The 14,364-nt window shown below is 40.6% G+C and overlaps 1 protein-coding gene across 1 annotated transcript in view; it reads left to right on the top strand.

Annotated features, from left to right (window-relative positions):
- LOC122791184 (calpain-13-like) overlaps positions 1-14,364 on the top strand; it is a 1,289,367-nt gene that overhangs the window by 895,068 nt on the left and 379,935 nt on the right. The window contains exon 11 of the mRNA XM_044058898.1: positions 10,215-10,369. Within this exon, the coding sequence (XP_043914833.1) occupies positions 10,215-10,369 (155 nt within the window). The remainder of the gene's footprint in view (positions 1-10,214; positions 10,370-14,364) is intronic.

Raw genomic sequence — 14,364 nt, 5'->3', positions numbered from 1 at the left:
AAGTGATAGTTTATTTAATTTCAAATGGTGATATATAGTAAATATCTTTTATATAAATGGGCCCAGCTTATTCTTCAGACTGTAGACTGATAGAGAACACACAGCTAATGTTGTCTAGCAAGAGAGTTTACAGTTTTGCTTCTTTATCCTTTAAGTATTTGACATCTCAGGCTGTAGTGAGATTGAATTTCTGATGAAAAAGTTACAAATCTCATCAGCTATGTAGATGCATTGAATGACCATATACAATGAAGTAGAAATGTGCTCTGCAGTCTTCAGATTCCTAAAGTCATCATGTCCTGGATTTACATCAGGCTGACTGCAACTCTGCTGCTTTAGAAATATTCAGTGTAACAACCAGAACACCATCCAACTTGACATGAATGCTTAACTCCTCCTAAAATACATTTAAGCCAAGCACTCAGTGCCTAGATTCCCCTTGGCTGTACTGTAACACACTGACCATGAAACCTGAACCAAAAATAGCTCACATTCTAATGGAAACATTAAACAAAGGAAATGAACACTCCCATTATGGCTCTATCTCCTTGACACTATGAATCTACGCACAGTTGCAGAGGACAAGAACACTAACTACAATATGGCCCAGGTGACCCATGTTCAATTAGTGGCATGGTAGCTGTTGTAGATAGTACGGGAAGAAGGGGTGTGCCTGTTCTCGGGAGAGGGAGTAGAATAGGACCATTCTATGTGCCAATCCCTCAAAGAAGCATCTTTGATGACTGAGCGTGGTCCTGAGATGTGTATTTGGCTCAACAAGCTGTGAACAATGTAGCCTTTCTCAGGAGGTGCACAGAAGCATGCATGCACAGGAGGAAGAGTAGAGTCCACATTCTTCACCCAAGAGGGACTTAATAAAAGAAATTCACCATTATTGCTGAAATGCAAGCTAGGGCACAAGTTACAACCATGGCTGCATGGATGACGAAACAGCCAGAGTTGCAAAAGTCATTGGAAGACAATGGGCAAAATATGTACAAAAATGCATACAAATACCAAAACTACAACATACTATCAGCCACCACTATGCTAAAGTCACACCCCAACCTATCACTACCAACTAAAGCCACACCATTAAAAAATCAAAACAATGCCAACAATTCTGACCAATCAAAATAGCTCAAACAATTATGAAAAAGCTAATTCCACTTAACTCATTCAGAAAAACAGTATTCGTTATTAATTTGCTGTGCATCTCTGATCATTAGTCTTGGATCACAGACTATTTTAATTAACGAGAAACATTTAACAAATAAAAATACAAAAATAGCTGGATATATGGGATATTCCAGGGTCAATTGTGTGATAATGCAATGTATCTTATACGGAAGTGGTGATGGACTTGTAGCCCTCATGTGTGATGCTGCTATATGAGTGACAACCCATCATGCTCTCTACTCAGTTAATAGCCATGTAATAAAAATGCCCGATGTGGTTAGAAAATGCTTACCAAGAATTATGTAGAATTTAATATGTGCAGTTTTTAATAAAATGTTATATGCATTTATATTAGTTTTACCAAGTACTCAATATGGGATGCATACTGCAAATTATCAATAAAATGTATTTAAAACACCATATTATACACCAGTCATCATTTTGCATGCTACCATACCATGTAAAAAAAGTTTCATAAATGTTGCGCAAAAATATAACAATAATAAGCAAATACAACAGCAAAAGTCATTTACAGAAAATAAAACATTATTGAAATTTATCAATTTCCTGATGGAAATATTACAATGATTCTAACAGGAAATTTTTACTGAAGTTTTAAACTTTCTACTAAGTGTTCCATAGCAAATAAAGGAGAAGTACCTGTGGGTTGGGGTATGTGAGTGGGAGAATTTCAAGTGGGGATAACTAATTGGTTGTTTGGGACCATTTCCAGCTCTTTTGTAGTTCACTGTTTAAAATCTGCGTTTGCATGGCTTTGCACGATCGTACGCATAGCGCAGCGCTGGTTAAACAAGGTTAAACTTTTTCTGGCTCCACCAAGTCTGTTCTTCAAATTTTCCCTTAAGGAAGCTCTACTCTTAGTATAACCAGACTACTCACTGTATTATAAGCCTAGCACTTGTTCTCAATACTTCTCTACTAAGTAAGCACTCTTGTACTAAGTAAAGCACTACATCTACTTACCACCCCTGTGAATATCCACTTCCCTTAAAGGTACAGCACTCCCTTATACTGTTCTAGCATGTCAAGTGGTAGATTACTGGCATTGTCTCCAGTTCAGCTGGTCAATCTGGGCATCTTGAGACAATGCTACAATTGTCTCATGTACACAGACAACCCTCTCCTCCTCCCAACAAACACAAATACATGTGAGAGATGCAACTATATAGCCAAACTGGAGGCTGAACTCTCTCAACTCAGGGCTGGCATGACCAGACAGGAGGAGATGGCAACCACACACACAACAATCCCAGTCCCACATAGACCTACCACAACTGCAAACCAAACACATAAAAACACAAAGACATACTCGAGGCTCTAATAAAAACTTACCAAAACAACAGAGGCTCCCAAAGCAGACATCCAAAAATCCACCACCTCAAAACAAAACACATGCAACACATACTTCAATAAATCAGTGTGTCGACCAATCGCAGCCCTTAAGGCCAAACACCTTGCCTGATACACTAGTAATAGGTGACTCCATAGTCAGACACACTGATGTCCCACTGACCAGGCTGAACAAGGAGAAGGTGACTGTGAGCTGTCTATCGGGAGCTAGGATCCACCACATAACACACGCACTCAGGTCACTCCAAAGCAAGTACAAATATGACTCCGTCATTGTCCATGCTGGTGTGAATGACCTGAGACGCACCTCCCTGGACTACATGAAAAGAGACATAGAGGAGCTCTCCGATTATGTAGCCCAGGCTGGTATGACCCTGACCCTGAGCAGCATCTTGCCCTCACCAAGAATGATACCACAATACAAAGACAAGATGATCAGCTTTAACAATTGGCTCAAGTACTGGTGTCATTTTAAGGATCCAATGTCTGTCTGCCTGGGATGATATGTTGGACAAGCCACGCTGCTTCACAAGGGATGGCTTACACCTGTCACCACTGGGCTTCGGATATTGGCTAAGGCTCTTGCCACCCCATAGTGCCTTTTTAGGCAAGGCTCAAAAGACAAACCCACCTCCTTAGAAAACAAAATGGAAAAAACTAAGGGTAATGCTGCTCAACGCCAGAAGTCTAAATCTCAAGATGCAGGCACTTGATGCACTTCTCAGCATGGAGAACATTGACGTCTGTGCAGTAACTGAAACCTGGTTCAAGGCTCCTGAGAGCACCCCAGTGCTACCAGGCTATACCTCGTATCATGCTTTTCGGCCCCAAAACCCGGATCGAACCACAAAGGGAGGGGGGGAGTGTCCATATTCATAAAGGACACCCACACCTCCAGGTTAGTAGCAACACATGAAGCATCAGAGACCATACAGGTGCAACTAACCATAGGCAAAACTGCTATACAACTGGTAGCATGTTACAGACCACCCTCCCAATCTCAAGAACCCCACTCAGCCTTCCTGAAGACATTGGAGGATTTGAATGTATCACAAAATACCATCATACTGGGAGACTTCAACTACCCAAACATAGATTGGGTACATTATTCTAGCCCTAATACCCTAGCCCAAAGGTTCCTGGAATTCATAAATTCAAATGCACTGGAACAACTAGTCACCTCTCCCACTAGGGGAGATAATATACTAGACCTGATCATCAGAAACATGGGGACAAAATGCTCCACACCTGAAGTATACCCCTCACTAGTGAGATCTGACCACAAACTAATCACCCTGGATATACATATCCCACCTCCACCCCCAGCACAAAAGACCACAGTGAAAAACTTCTCAAAAGCAGACTTCACTCTTCTTAAGACTGAGATGGTATCCTTTAAGCCCACTGTGCCAGTGGATACCACATCCCACAATGCCGAATCCTTCACAAATGCTTTCTATGGACATCTCCAAGAATGCATGGATCATGCAATCCCAAACAAATCCAAGTCCCTCTCCACCAAATGTAAGCATCCTGTCTGGTGGACCTCAGCCATAAACAAATTGTATAACAAAGAAGGAAGCTACTGCACGTCAGAGCGAAATCCCATGAAGGGAAGACATCTCTGATCAACATTAGCAGAAAACTACGTTCTCTCATAAAACATCCAAGGCAAACTTTGAGAGAAAAATCGCTAGGACACTAAAGATAACCACAAAGCCTTCTTCAGCTATGTTAGAAACCTGGGCGGAAACCCTCAGATATGCTCAGAGTTGGTTCACAACAACAAAAAATACACTGAACCCACAGATATTGCTAACATTCTGGCTGACAGGTTCAGTGCAAATTTCTTGCCTCCTTCACCCCCAAAAGAACAAATAGTTATCCCAGCTGAATGTAATCTCCCTGTCATCTCAGATGTCCAAGTGAGAACCGCCCTAAACAAAGCAAAAAACACAGCATCAATGGGACCTGACGGTATCCCGGGGTGCGTGTTACGTGAACTCCAAGAGGAGCTAAACCCACACATAAAAATGCTATTTAACCTTAGCCTTACTTTGGGATATGTACCTGAACACTGGCGTACAGCAACAGTGGTCCCACTCCACAAGGGGGGGTGCCTCTACAGACCCTGGAAACTACCGCCCCATAAGCTTGACTAGCCTGGTCTGCAAAGCTATGGAAAGAATCATTATGGAACTCATAAATGGAGACATAGGGGACCTACAGACGCTTTACCCCACTCAGTTCGGCTTTGTCAAGGGCAGATCCTGCCTTTTAAACCTGGTTGACTTTTTTGAAACAGTCACTAGAGCCATTGATGAGGGCAAAGCAGTCCATACAGCATACCTGGACTTGGTTAAGGCCTTCGACACAATACCCCACTCAGGCATCATAGATAAGCTAAACAGCTTAAAAGTAAACCCTTATGTCACTAGATGGGTTGCAAACTGGCTAAAGGACAGAACCCATAAAGTTAAAATCGCTGGAGCAATGTCAGACTCAAAGCCAGTCACAAGTGGTGTCCCACAGGGATCTGTCCTGGGACCCCTCTTGTTCGGCATTTATTTCTCAGATGTTAAAGCAAACATGGGAGGGCTGTGGCTGACAAAGTTCGCAGATGACTGCAAACTAGGCGCCATAATCGATACACCAGCAGATACACACATCCTACAAAAAGGCCTCACTGAAACGGACAACTGGTGCCGTAGTCACGGCCTTAAACTAAATGCCAAAAAATGTATAGTCATCCCTTTTGGAAAAAACAAAGTACCCACAAATTATCACATAGACAGCAACCCACTGAGTACAGAAAAAGTAATCAGAGACCTAGGGACCCAAGTAGACAGTGACCTCTCATTTGACACCCACGTTGCCAAAGTGGTTAGAAAAACATTCTACCTTGCACACCTCATCATGAAGGGTTTCACATCCAGATCCAAGGATGTCATTGTACCCCTATATTCCTCCCTCATCAGACCCATGATTGAGTACAATGCCCCATTTGGTATGTACCTCACCCGGCACTTGCAACAGCTGGAGAGACCACAAAAGTACCTCACCAAAAGGATCAAGGGTCTCCAACATATGTCTTATTCTGCCAGACTAAAGAAACTTCAGCTCTATTCAGTAGCATACCGCCTGCTCAGAGGTGATCTCTGCCTGACGTACAAGGCCATGTCCAATCAGGATCTGATGGACATGCTCCACCTCAAAAATCCAAATCCATCAGGACCACGAGAGCTAAAGACTTAAACCTCGGCACAAGTATGAATAGGACATGCTGGAGGGATAGATTCATAACCCAGAGGCTTCCCATGCTTTGGAACAGGATCCCAGTTCATATTAGGCAGAGCCCCTCACTGACTCTCTTCAAGAGAAATCTTGATGAGTGGATGGGAGATCGTAAGTTTACCCCAGGGGTCACATCTGTGTCACTGCTAGACAGGGGCACAGTAAACTAATTCTATTATATAAGGGGACCTTCACTGTGTCACTACTAGACAGAGGCACAGTATTCTAGATTTATTCTGTACATTTTTGTACCATTTCATGGGGTGGCAAAAGCCACATCACTATGGCTAGGCTTACAAATGCCCCAGGGCAGATAGCCTAGTACTATACTATGAAACTATGAAACTATAGTTTCATTATAAGAAAATATTGCTTGTATGCCATCTTGGGTATTTTAATGTCATTTCTTAGGTGACTCAATAGTAAGGCATACTGATATCCCACTCACTAGGTTGAATAAGGAGAAAGTTATGGTTAGCTGCCTGTTGGGTGCCAGGATACGCCATATAACGCATGCACTTAGGTCACACCACAACAGGTACAAATATGACTCTGTCATTGTCCATGTTGGTGTGAATGACCTGAGACATCCCTCCCTGGACTACATGAAAAGAGACATAGAGGAGCTCTCTGATCTTGTAGCCCAGGCAGGTATGACCCTAGCTCTGAGCAGCATCCTATAATCCCCAGAATGATACCACAGTGCAAGCAGAAATCGATTGACTTCAACAATTGGCTAAGTTTCTGGTGTCATTCTAAGGGGATACAGTATCTGTCTGCCTGGGATGACATGATCGACAGACCTCGATGCTTCACCAGAGATGGCCTGCACCTGTCACCCCAGGGATTCCGGATACTGGCCAAGGCTCTTGCCGCCCCTTAGTGCCTTTTTTAGGCAATGACCTAAAGACAAAATTACCACCATAACAGCTACAAGCAAATAAAATCTAAGGGTTATGCTACTCAACGCTAGAAGTCTAAATCTCAAAATGCACTCGCTCAAAGCATTCCTTCAAATGGAGAAGATCGACATCTGTGCAGTGACTGAGACCTGGTTCAAGGCTCCAGAGAGCACCCCAGCACTACTAGGCTATAATTCATACCACACCTTTCAGCCCCTAAACCTGGACCAAAGCACAAAATGCGGTGGTGTCTCCAAATTCATAAAGGATATGTACACCTCCAGACTAGTAGCCCAACATAACATATCAGAGATACTTCAAGTACAACTAACACTGGGTAAAATTGCAATCCAGATTGTAGCCTGCTATAGATTCCCCACCATGCCCCAAGACTCCGACTCCATATTCCTAAACACACTGGAAAATATTTGGGTACAACCCAATACCCTTATACTGGGAGACTTTAACTACCCCTCCATTAAATGGCAAAATTACTCATGTACCAACAGACTTGCTCAACGTTTTCTGGAATTCATTAATTCCAATGCCCTGGACCAACTCATTCTTACCCCCACCAGGGGTAGAAACATCCTTGACCTGGTCATTACTAACATGGGTGACTGTTGCTCTACACCAGTAATCAACTCCTCCCTGGTCAAATCTGACCACAAGCTAGTCACTATGGATATCCACATCCCACCCTCACCCCCCCTAAAGGAAACCACCATAAAAACTTCTCCAAAGCCAGTTTTGGGCTTCTAAAAACAGAGGTGGCTGACTTCACGACACCCATGCAAATGGAAAATAAGTGCATGACTGCTGAATCATACACCAGTGCACTGTATGAGCACATACACAAGTGCATGGAATGGGCCATACCAAACAGAACCAAGATGCTCTCCTCCAAAAAAAGGAAGCCAATCTGGTGGTCTCCCACCATAAACAAACTCTACAACAGAAGGAAAAAGCTGTTGCAGGAAAAGGCTGATGTCCCAAGACTGGAAAAACTCCTTTGTTAGCCTCAGCAAAAAACTGAGATCCATCATCAAATCCTCTAAAGCTAGCTATGAAAACAAAATTGCTGCAGATTCTAAAGACAACTACAAGGCATTCTATAGTTATGTCAAGAATCTACATGGCAATACTCAGATCTGCTCAGAGTTACAGCACAATGGCAATACATATACAGAACCAACTGATATTGCCAACATATTGGCTGACAGGTTCATTGCTAACTTTACCCCCCTTTTCACCCCCTAAAGGGCCTATCACAATACCTGAGGAATGCAAAGTCCCTATTATCACTGCTACACAGGTAGAAACTGCACTGTCCAAAGCCAAGAATACAGCTTCCATGGGACCTGATAATATCCCTGGCCATGTTCTACATTAATTACAAAGTGAACTGGCACCACACCTGAGTACTCTGTTCAATCACAGCCTCATTTCAAGCTTTGTTCCTATCGAATGGTGCACTGTTATGGTCATCCCACTCCACAAAGGGGGAGTGACTACAGACCCTGAGAATTACTGCCCCATTAGCCTGATGAGTCTGATATGTAAGGCTATGGAGTGCATCATCATGGACCTTATAAATAAGGACTTAGGGAATCTCCAAACTCTGGACCTCATGCAGTATAGGTTTGTGAAAGGTAGATCATGTCTGCTCAATCTGATAGACTTCTTTGAGTCTGTCACCAGAGCTGTGGATGAGGGCAAGGTAGTTCACATAGCCTACCTAGATCTTGCCAAGGCCTTCAACACCATCCCTCACTCAGGAATCATAGACAGACTTGATAAACTAGGCATAAACCCTTATGTAATAAGATGGGTTGCCAAATGGCTCACAGATAGAACCAACATCGTGAAAGTAGCGGAATCCAAATCTGACTACTGACTAGTTACAAGTGGTGTCCCACAGGGATCAGTCTTAGGTCCTCTCCTGTTTGGCATCTACTTCTCTGAAATTCAAGCCAACACAAAGTGACTCTGGCTGACCAAGTTCACAGATGATTGCAAACTGGGAGCCATTATTGATTCTCCAGCTGATGTAGACATTCTACAAAAAGGCCTCACTAACACCAATGACTGGTGCCAGAACCATGGCCTTAAGCTCAATGCAAAAAAGTGCATTGTCATTCCCTTTAGGAAAAAGTTGGTGCCCATGAACTACCACATAGGCAGTAGTCCACTAAACACCAAAAGTGCGATAAGAGACCTGGGGACACAGGTTGACAGGAACCTCTTCTTTGATAACCACATTGCCACTGTAGTCAGAAAGTCCTTCTATGTGCCACATCTCATTACAAAAGGTTTCTCATCCAGGAAGAAAGAGGTCATAATCCCTCTCTACTCGTCCCTCATTAGACCTTTTATAGAATACAATGATCCATTTGGTATGTACCTCACTAGACACTTACAACAACTGGAAACACCACAAAAATACCTCACTAAGAGGATCTTAGGCCTTAGATACATGCCGTATATGGACAGACTCAAAAAACTCCAGCTATAGTCTGTCTCTTATCGCCTACTTAGAGAAGATCTCTGCTTGATGCACAAAGCCATGTCTGACCCAGAGCTGCTTGATATGCTACACCTAACGAAATTCCAATCCCTCCATGCCACATGCTCCAGGTACCTTAACCTCATTACCACAATAACCAGAACATGCTGGAGGGACAGGTTCATAACCCAGAGACTTCCCATAGTCTGGAACAAACTTCCCATTCACGTCAAGCAGAGCACTTCACTGGCCCTCTTTAAGAGAAATCTTGATGAGTGGGTGGGCAATAGGAAGTTCACCCTGGGATCACTTCAGTGGCCTTGCTTGACAGGGGCACTGGGAACTAACTTTGGGCGGCATGATGCCAGGGAATCTTCTTAGGCTATCCTTATATAGGCTCCAGGGCCATTAGCCTAGTACACACCTATAAACCTATGAACCTATGACTGTAAGTCAGATTGGAAGCAAGGATGAAGATAATCCAAGTATGGATAAAAGGGGTGAATCTCTAAATAAACTGGATTTAGAACTTAGTTGTTTTTGAAATGTTTGGAAATGGACTTTTACTCTAATATAGCATTTTATGTCAGAATCAAGGTATTAAACTACAGTAATGTCGTCTTCTGTATAGAGCCATTTGCTGTATTAATACAAATTCCTTTCTTGGCTTCTTTCTGATCACATTATTTGACTTGATCTGACATCTGGGAATAACAGAAAAATGAGGATTTAGCTACAGCTTTTGCTACTGCCAGCTCGGTATTTGTTTTAATACTGCAGATGAAGCACTAATTCATAGCTTCTTCACTATATCAGGTTTCTCACTTTTTTCCATCTTGATAATGTTCTGTTGCTCTCTCTCTCATTTTTTAACTCCTCCATTTCTTATTGATGTATATCTCTATTTGCTAGTCACCTTTTTGACAACAAATCACTAATTATCATGCTCTGTGTCATTGCAGAAACCTTTTGGATGAATCCTCAGTATAAAATAACTGTGACAGAAGACAACTGGCTAGCGAACCAAGGACAATCATGTAATGTTATTGTATCTCTCATGCAGAAACCCAGAAAGAAAGATGAACACTATCTTCACATTGGCTTTTCTATTTTCAAGGTTAGATTGAAAAATAAATATTACAGTATTAATGTATGCAGTGTGCTGTATATATATATATATATATATATATATATATATATATATATATATATATATATAAAATGTAATGTCTTTATTAAAGCTGACATCTGTTACATTACAAGAAATATAAATAAGTTTTATCAGCTTATATATATATATATATATATATATATATATATATGTGTGTGTGTGTGTGTGTGTGTGTGTGTGCATGTGTATATATATATATATATATATATATATATGTGTGTGTGTGTGTGTGTGTGTGTGTGTGTGTGTGTGTGTGTGTGTGTATGTGTGTGCATGTATGTACATATGTGTGTATACGTTCATGTGTGTATAGGTTTCTGGATGTGTCATTACTTAAATGTATGTTAAAACTGTTGTGATCTTTAATTTTTTAATATTGTTCCATTTGGGATACTGTACTTTAAGTATTTTCAATTTCAGGATTTTTATCTCAGGAGTTTGAACATACGTAGGTGTGTTAAGAGACTATACAGTGCTCTTTGGCAAGTTCAGTATGTGTGTGTGTGTGTGTGTGTGTGTGTGTGTGTGTGTGGTTGTATTTCTTTGTAGGTGGGTGCCGTTACAATCCATGAGTCATACCAGGGGAAAACACAGCCGTCATCATGTATGACAGTCTTGGTGTTAGCAAAATGTGATTCAGAGATATGCAAATTAATCGTTTATGAGGTCTTTCTGGTTGTAACCATCGCTACCTCTGAATCACATTTTCTCAACATCTCATAATTTGACCTACCTAGGTAGACAATTTATACAAGTGGTGATGATCTTTTTGAATCTTAGGGATATTGGTTATGTAACTTTTTGTTTGGAAAAATCAATGGCTTTCCACTTGTGTGTTCGTATAACACAACCCTATTGTATTTCTGATGATACCCATCATTTAGTATATTACTTATAATTTGATTACATTGTAAAAGAAAAAGGCACTGACAGCTGAGAACACTGACTTAAAATTGTGCTGAAGATACATCAAATAAGAAGTATCCCTTGGAGTTAATAATTCAGAAATTGAACTTGGATTAGGTCAGTTCATCAGTCCATGATTGTTCAAGACACATACACAGTATTTGTCGAGCTAGCATTAAAACTATGTATCTGATTTCAGTGAATTTAAAATGTGGGAATTTAAAAATGGTATTAAAAGCACTGTACCTCTTGTAACAGAAAAGGTTAAAAGGTACCAAATGTTCAAATTTGTTTTCAGTACTCAAAAATCTCAACAATAAATTAGGCTATCCAAACTTCCTTATCTTTAAAAAAAAGAGCAGAGAATAGCTATCCTTTCTGCTTGAAAGAGACATTTGCCCAATCAATAAACTCTTGTAATCACAGCAAAGTCTAATAGCTCATCAGGCCACTCACTATACTCCCATTATGTATCTAAACTCTTAAACATCACCACAACATACCTACAAAAGATCATGAAATTTCTTCCTTTAAGGCCTTACTGAAACAACACCAAACATATCTCTCAACCTCTTACACCAAGAAATCTGGGCAAAGCCATAAATAAAAGTGGGACAAAGGCCCAGAAATAGGGACAATTTTTAACTCATTACAACCGAGTGACGTCTACAGGCGTTTCTGCAGTTACCTCCTACTGCTCCTCTAGGCGTCAAATATTGCCTGTTCGTATTTGCATTAATAATTCCAAAACCATGCTGCATACAAAGTATCAAAATATTTTATCTTGAAGCACACATAATGGCAAACACAATTGTATTGATATATGACCTCTGTCTATGAATATTTGTTAGAACTGTAAGGTGATAACTTCTTTTTTAAAGGCTGAAGCCACGCCCACTGGGAGTTAAAGATACACACTCAAAAGAGCTGTACTGGAGGGAATGAATTTGAAACTCAAATGCCTGTCATTATTTTCTAACTTCAGTCTTTAATGATTTGCCACTAATTTGCCAAAAAAACACAATTTTATGAAAAACGGGCGTGAAGTATGAGGCAAAAATCTGGACAGTCTCTGAAAATCTGTACAGTTGAAAGGTACAAACCACATGTAGCTATGCACATCCTCCTCACCTGGGCAACTCCAGTTTCCTTTATCATCTCATAACCATATCCCTTTAACCTCTATCCTCTTCGACACTCCTTCTCAATCACCTCCTTTAATATCTACTTTACAATTCATTTTTTTTTCTGACCTCCCACTTCATCTTTCTCCTGAAAATGCTCTCCACCATTCTCTCATAAACAGGTTTTCTGTCACTACGTACCCCAGTAGTCTACCCTCACTATCATTGACTCATCAGCTATACAATGCCTTTCTCTATCATCTGCCTACCAATTAATGTTTCATACTCCTGACACAAGTTTATTTATTCTGAGTATCTGTACTGTAACCTTCCTTACCCCTGTCTTCTAAGTAATATCTAATGTCTGCTTGTTACATATACTGGACATTAATTGCTTGCATACTAAGTGTTTTATACTCAGAATTTAAAATCATAAATAATATCAGCACAGAAGAAATACCTGTTTTATAGTTGCTTATTGTCACAACAGAACAACTTTCCAAGTCAATAAAAGCAAACAAATAAATAAATAAAAAATAAAATAGTGCCTATAATGAAATAAAAATAATCTGTAAATGTCAGGCATCCAAACTGTGATTGGGAGTGATCAAAGACTTACCAGGACACTTACACACAAACATTACCTTCTAGTGCTCATTATAACAGCTTCTTCAAAATTCACATATAGACAGTTTTAGCCTTTAACTCTTCCCCATCATTTCTCAGACCACTTCTAAGTAATCTCAATAACCGTTCTATAATCTCCATGTATCACTTTGCAGAAATCTTTCACAGGACTGTTTGTGATTTCTTTGATAAAAATGCTAAATGCAGCGGCATCTAAACCTTCTATTCTGCTCTCTTCAAAATGGCTGCAGCATGTTTAGCCTACCCATTAGCCCACATTTTCAGCCAATCACTATGCAGAGACATTCTGCAGCTAGAATTCTAGCAAGTTGTCATCAAGTTCCTTCCTAAGGTTTCCTCTTCCACCTAACCCAAGATTTAATGACCTCATTCTGTACTTGCCTAAGTCTCAAACTGCTCTATATGCAAATGATGTCATTCTCTTCAAGCTGGGTAAAATGTGCAGACACCCCCCCCCCCAAAAAAAAAACCTGCAAAGGACTTTCTAAGACTCTGGAAATGATTAGCCTCCACAAATAATTACTTCCAAATTCCAAGAAAATAGTGTTCAGGATATTCAGCACATCAAAAGGCTGAATACTCCTGGTTTCTCAACAGGGGAATCCCTGTTCCTTCACATTTTTCAGGTTCAGCAACATAAATATTACGGGGTGTGAGTGAACTCAGCCTTGCCATTTGAATATCACATCAAATCAAGCATAGATAGTGTCCCAGATCAACTTACATACTGCTGTAGGCTATCTACCTTCTTGATATTTGAGACCAAGAAGTCTTCTGGAATAAAACTCTTATTGCCCAGACTAGAGTATGCCCTTCCTATGGTTGTCCTTAACTCCATCTATAATACAAGCTACTGCAGACAACAATCAATAAAGTCCGTTGTTATATTGCACTAGCTAGTCATTTTGAACAGAGCTTTCTCAACTTGCAAAACCATCATCAAGCTTGGAATGTCCCTTCCCTGGTTGGTAGTAATAAATGTTACTACCATGCATTAATGTCCCAAGATCACGGGGCCTTAATTCTAACTGCTTTGGATAATGGACACTTGAGACTGTCCAATGTGCCCTGCACAGTGCTAGTATTACAAAGCCTTCTTAAGCATGTATTGCTTGCACATCTATGATTTCCCTTTGTTTCAAAAGTGATTATGTTCTTGTTCTGTTCAATTTACTGCAGTAATTTGAAGAGTGCAAAACAATGTAAACAGTCTTCATTCTTGCCTTGCTTTTTAATGTGTGTGTGTGTATATATATATATATA

The sequence above is a fragment of the Protopterus annectens genome, chromosome 1.part2 (assembly GCF_019279795.1).
Source record: "Protopterus annectens isolate FY-2018-M chromosome 1.part2, PAN1.0, whole genome shotgun sequence".
NCBI lineage: Eukaryota > Metazoa > Chordata > Ceratodontiformes > Protopteridae > Protopterus > Protopterus annectens.
This window is presented reverse-complemented; position numbering and strand designations above follow the sequence as displayed.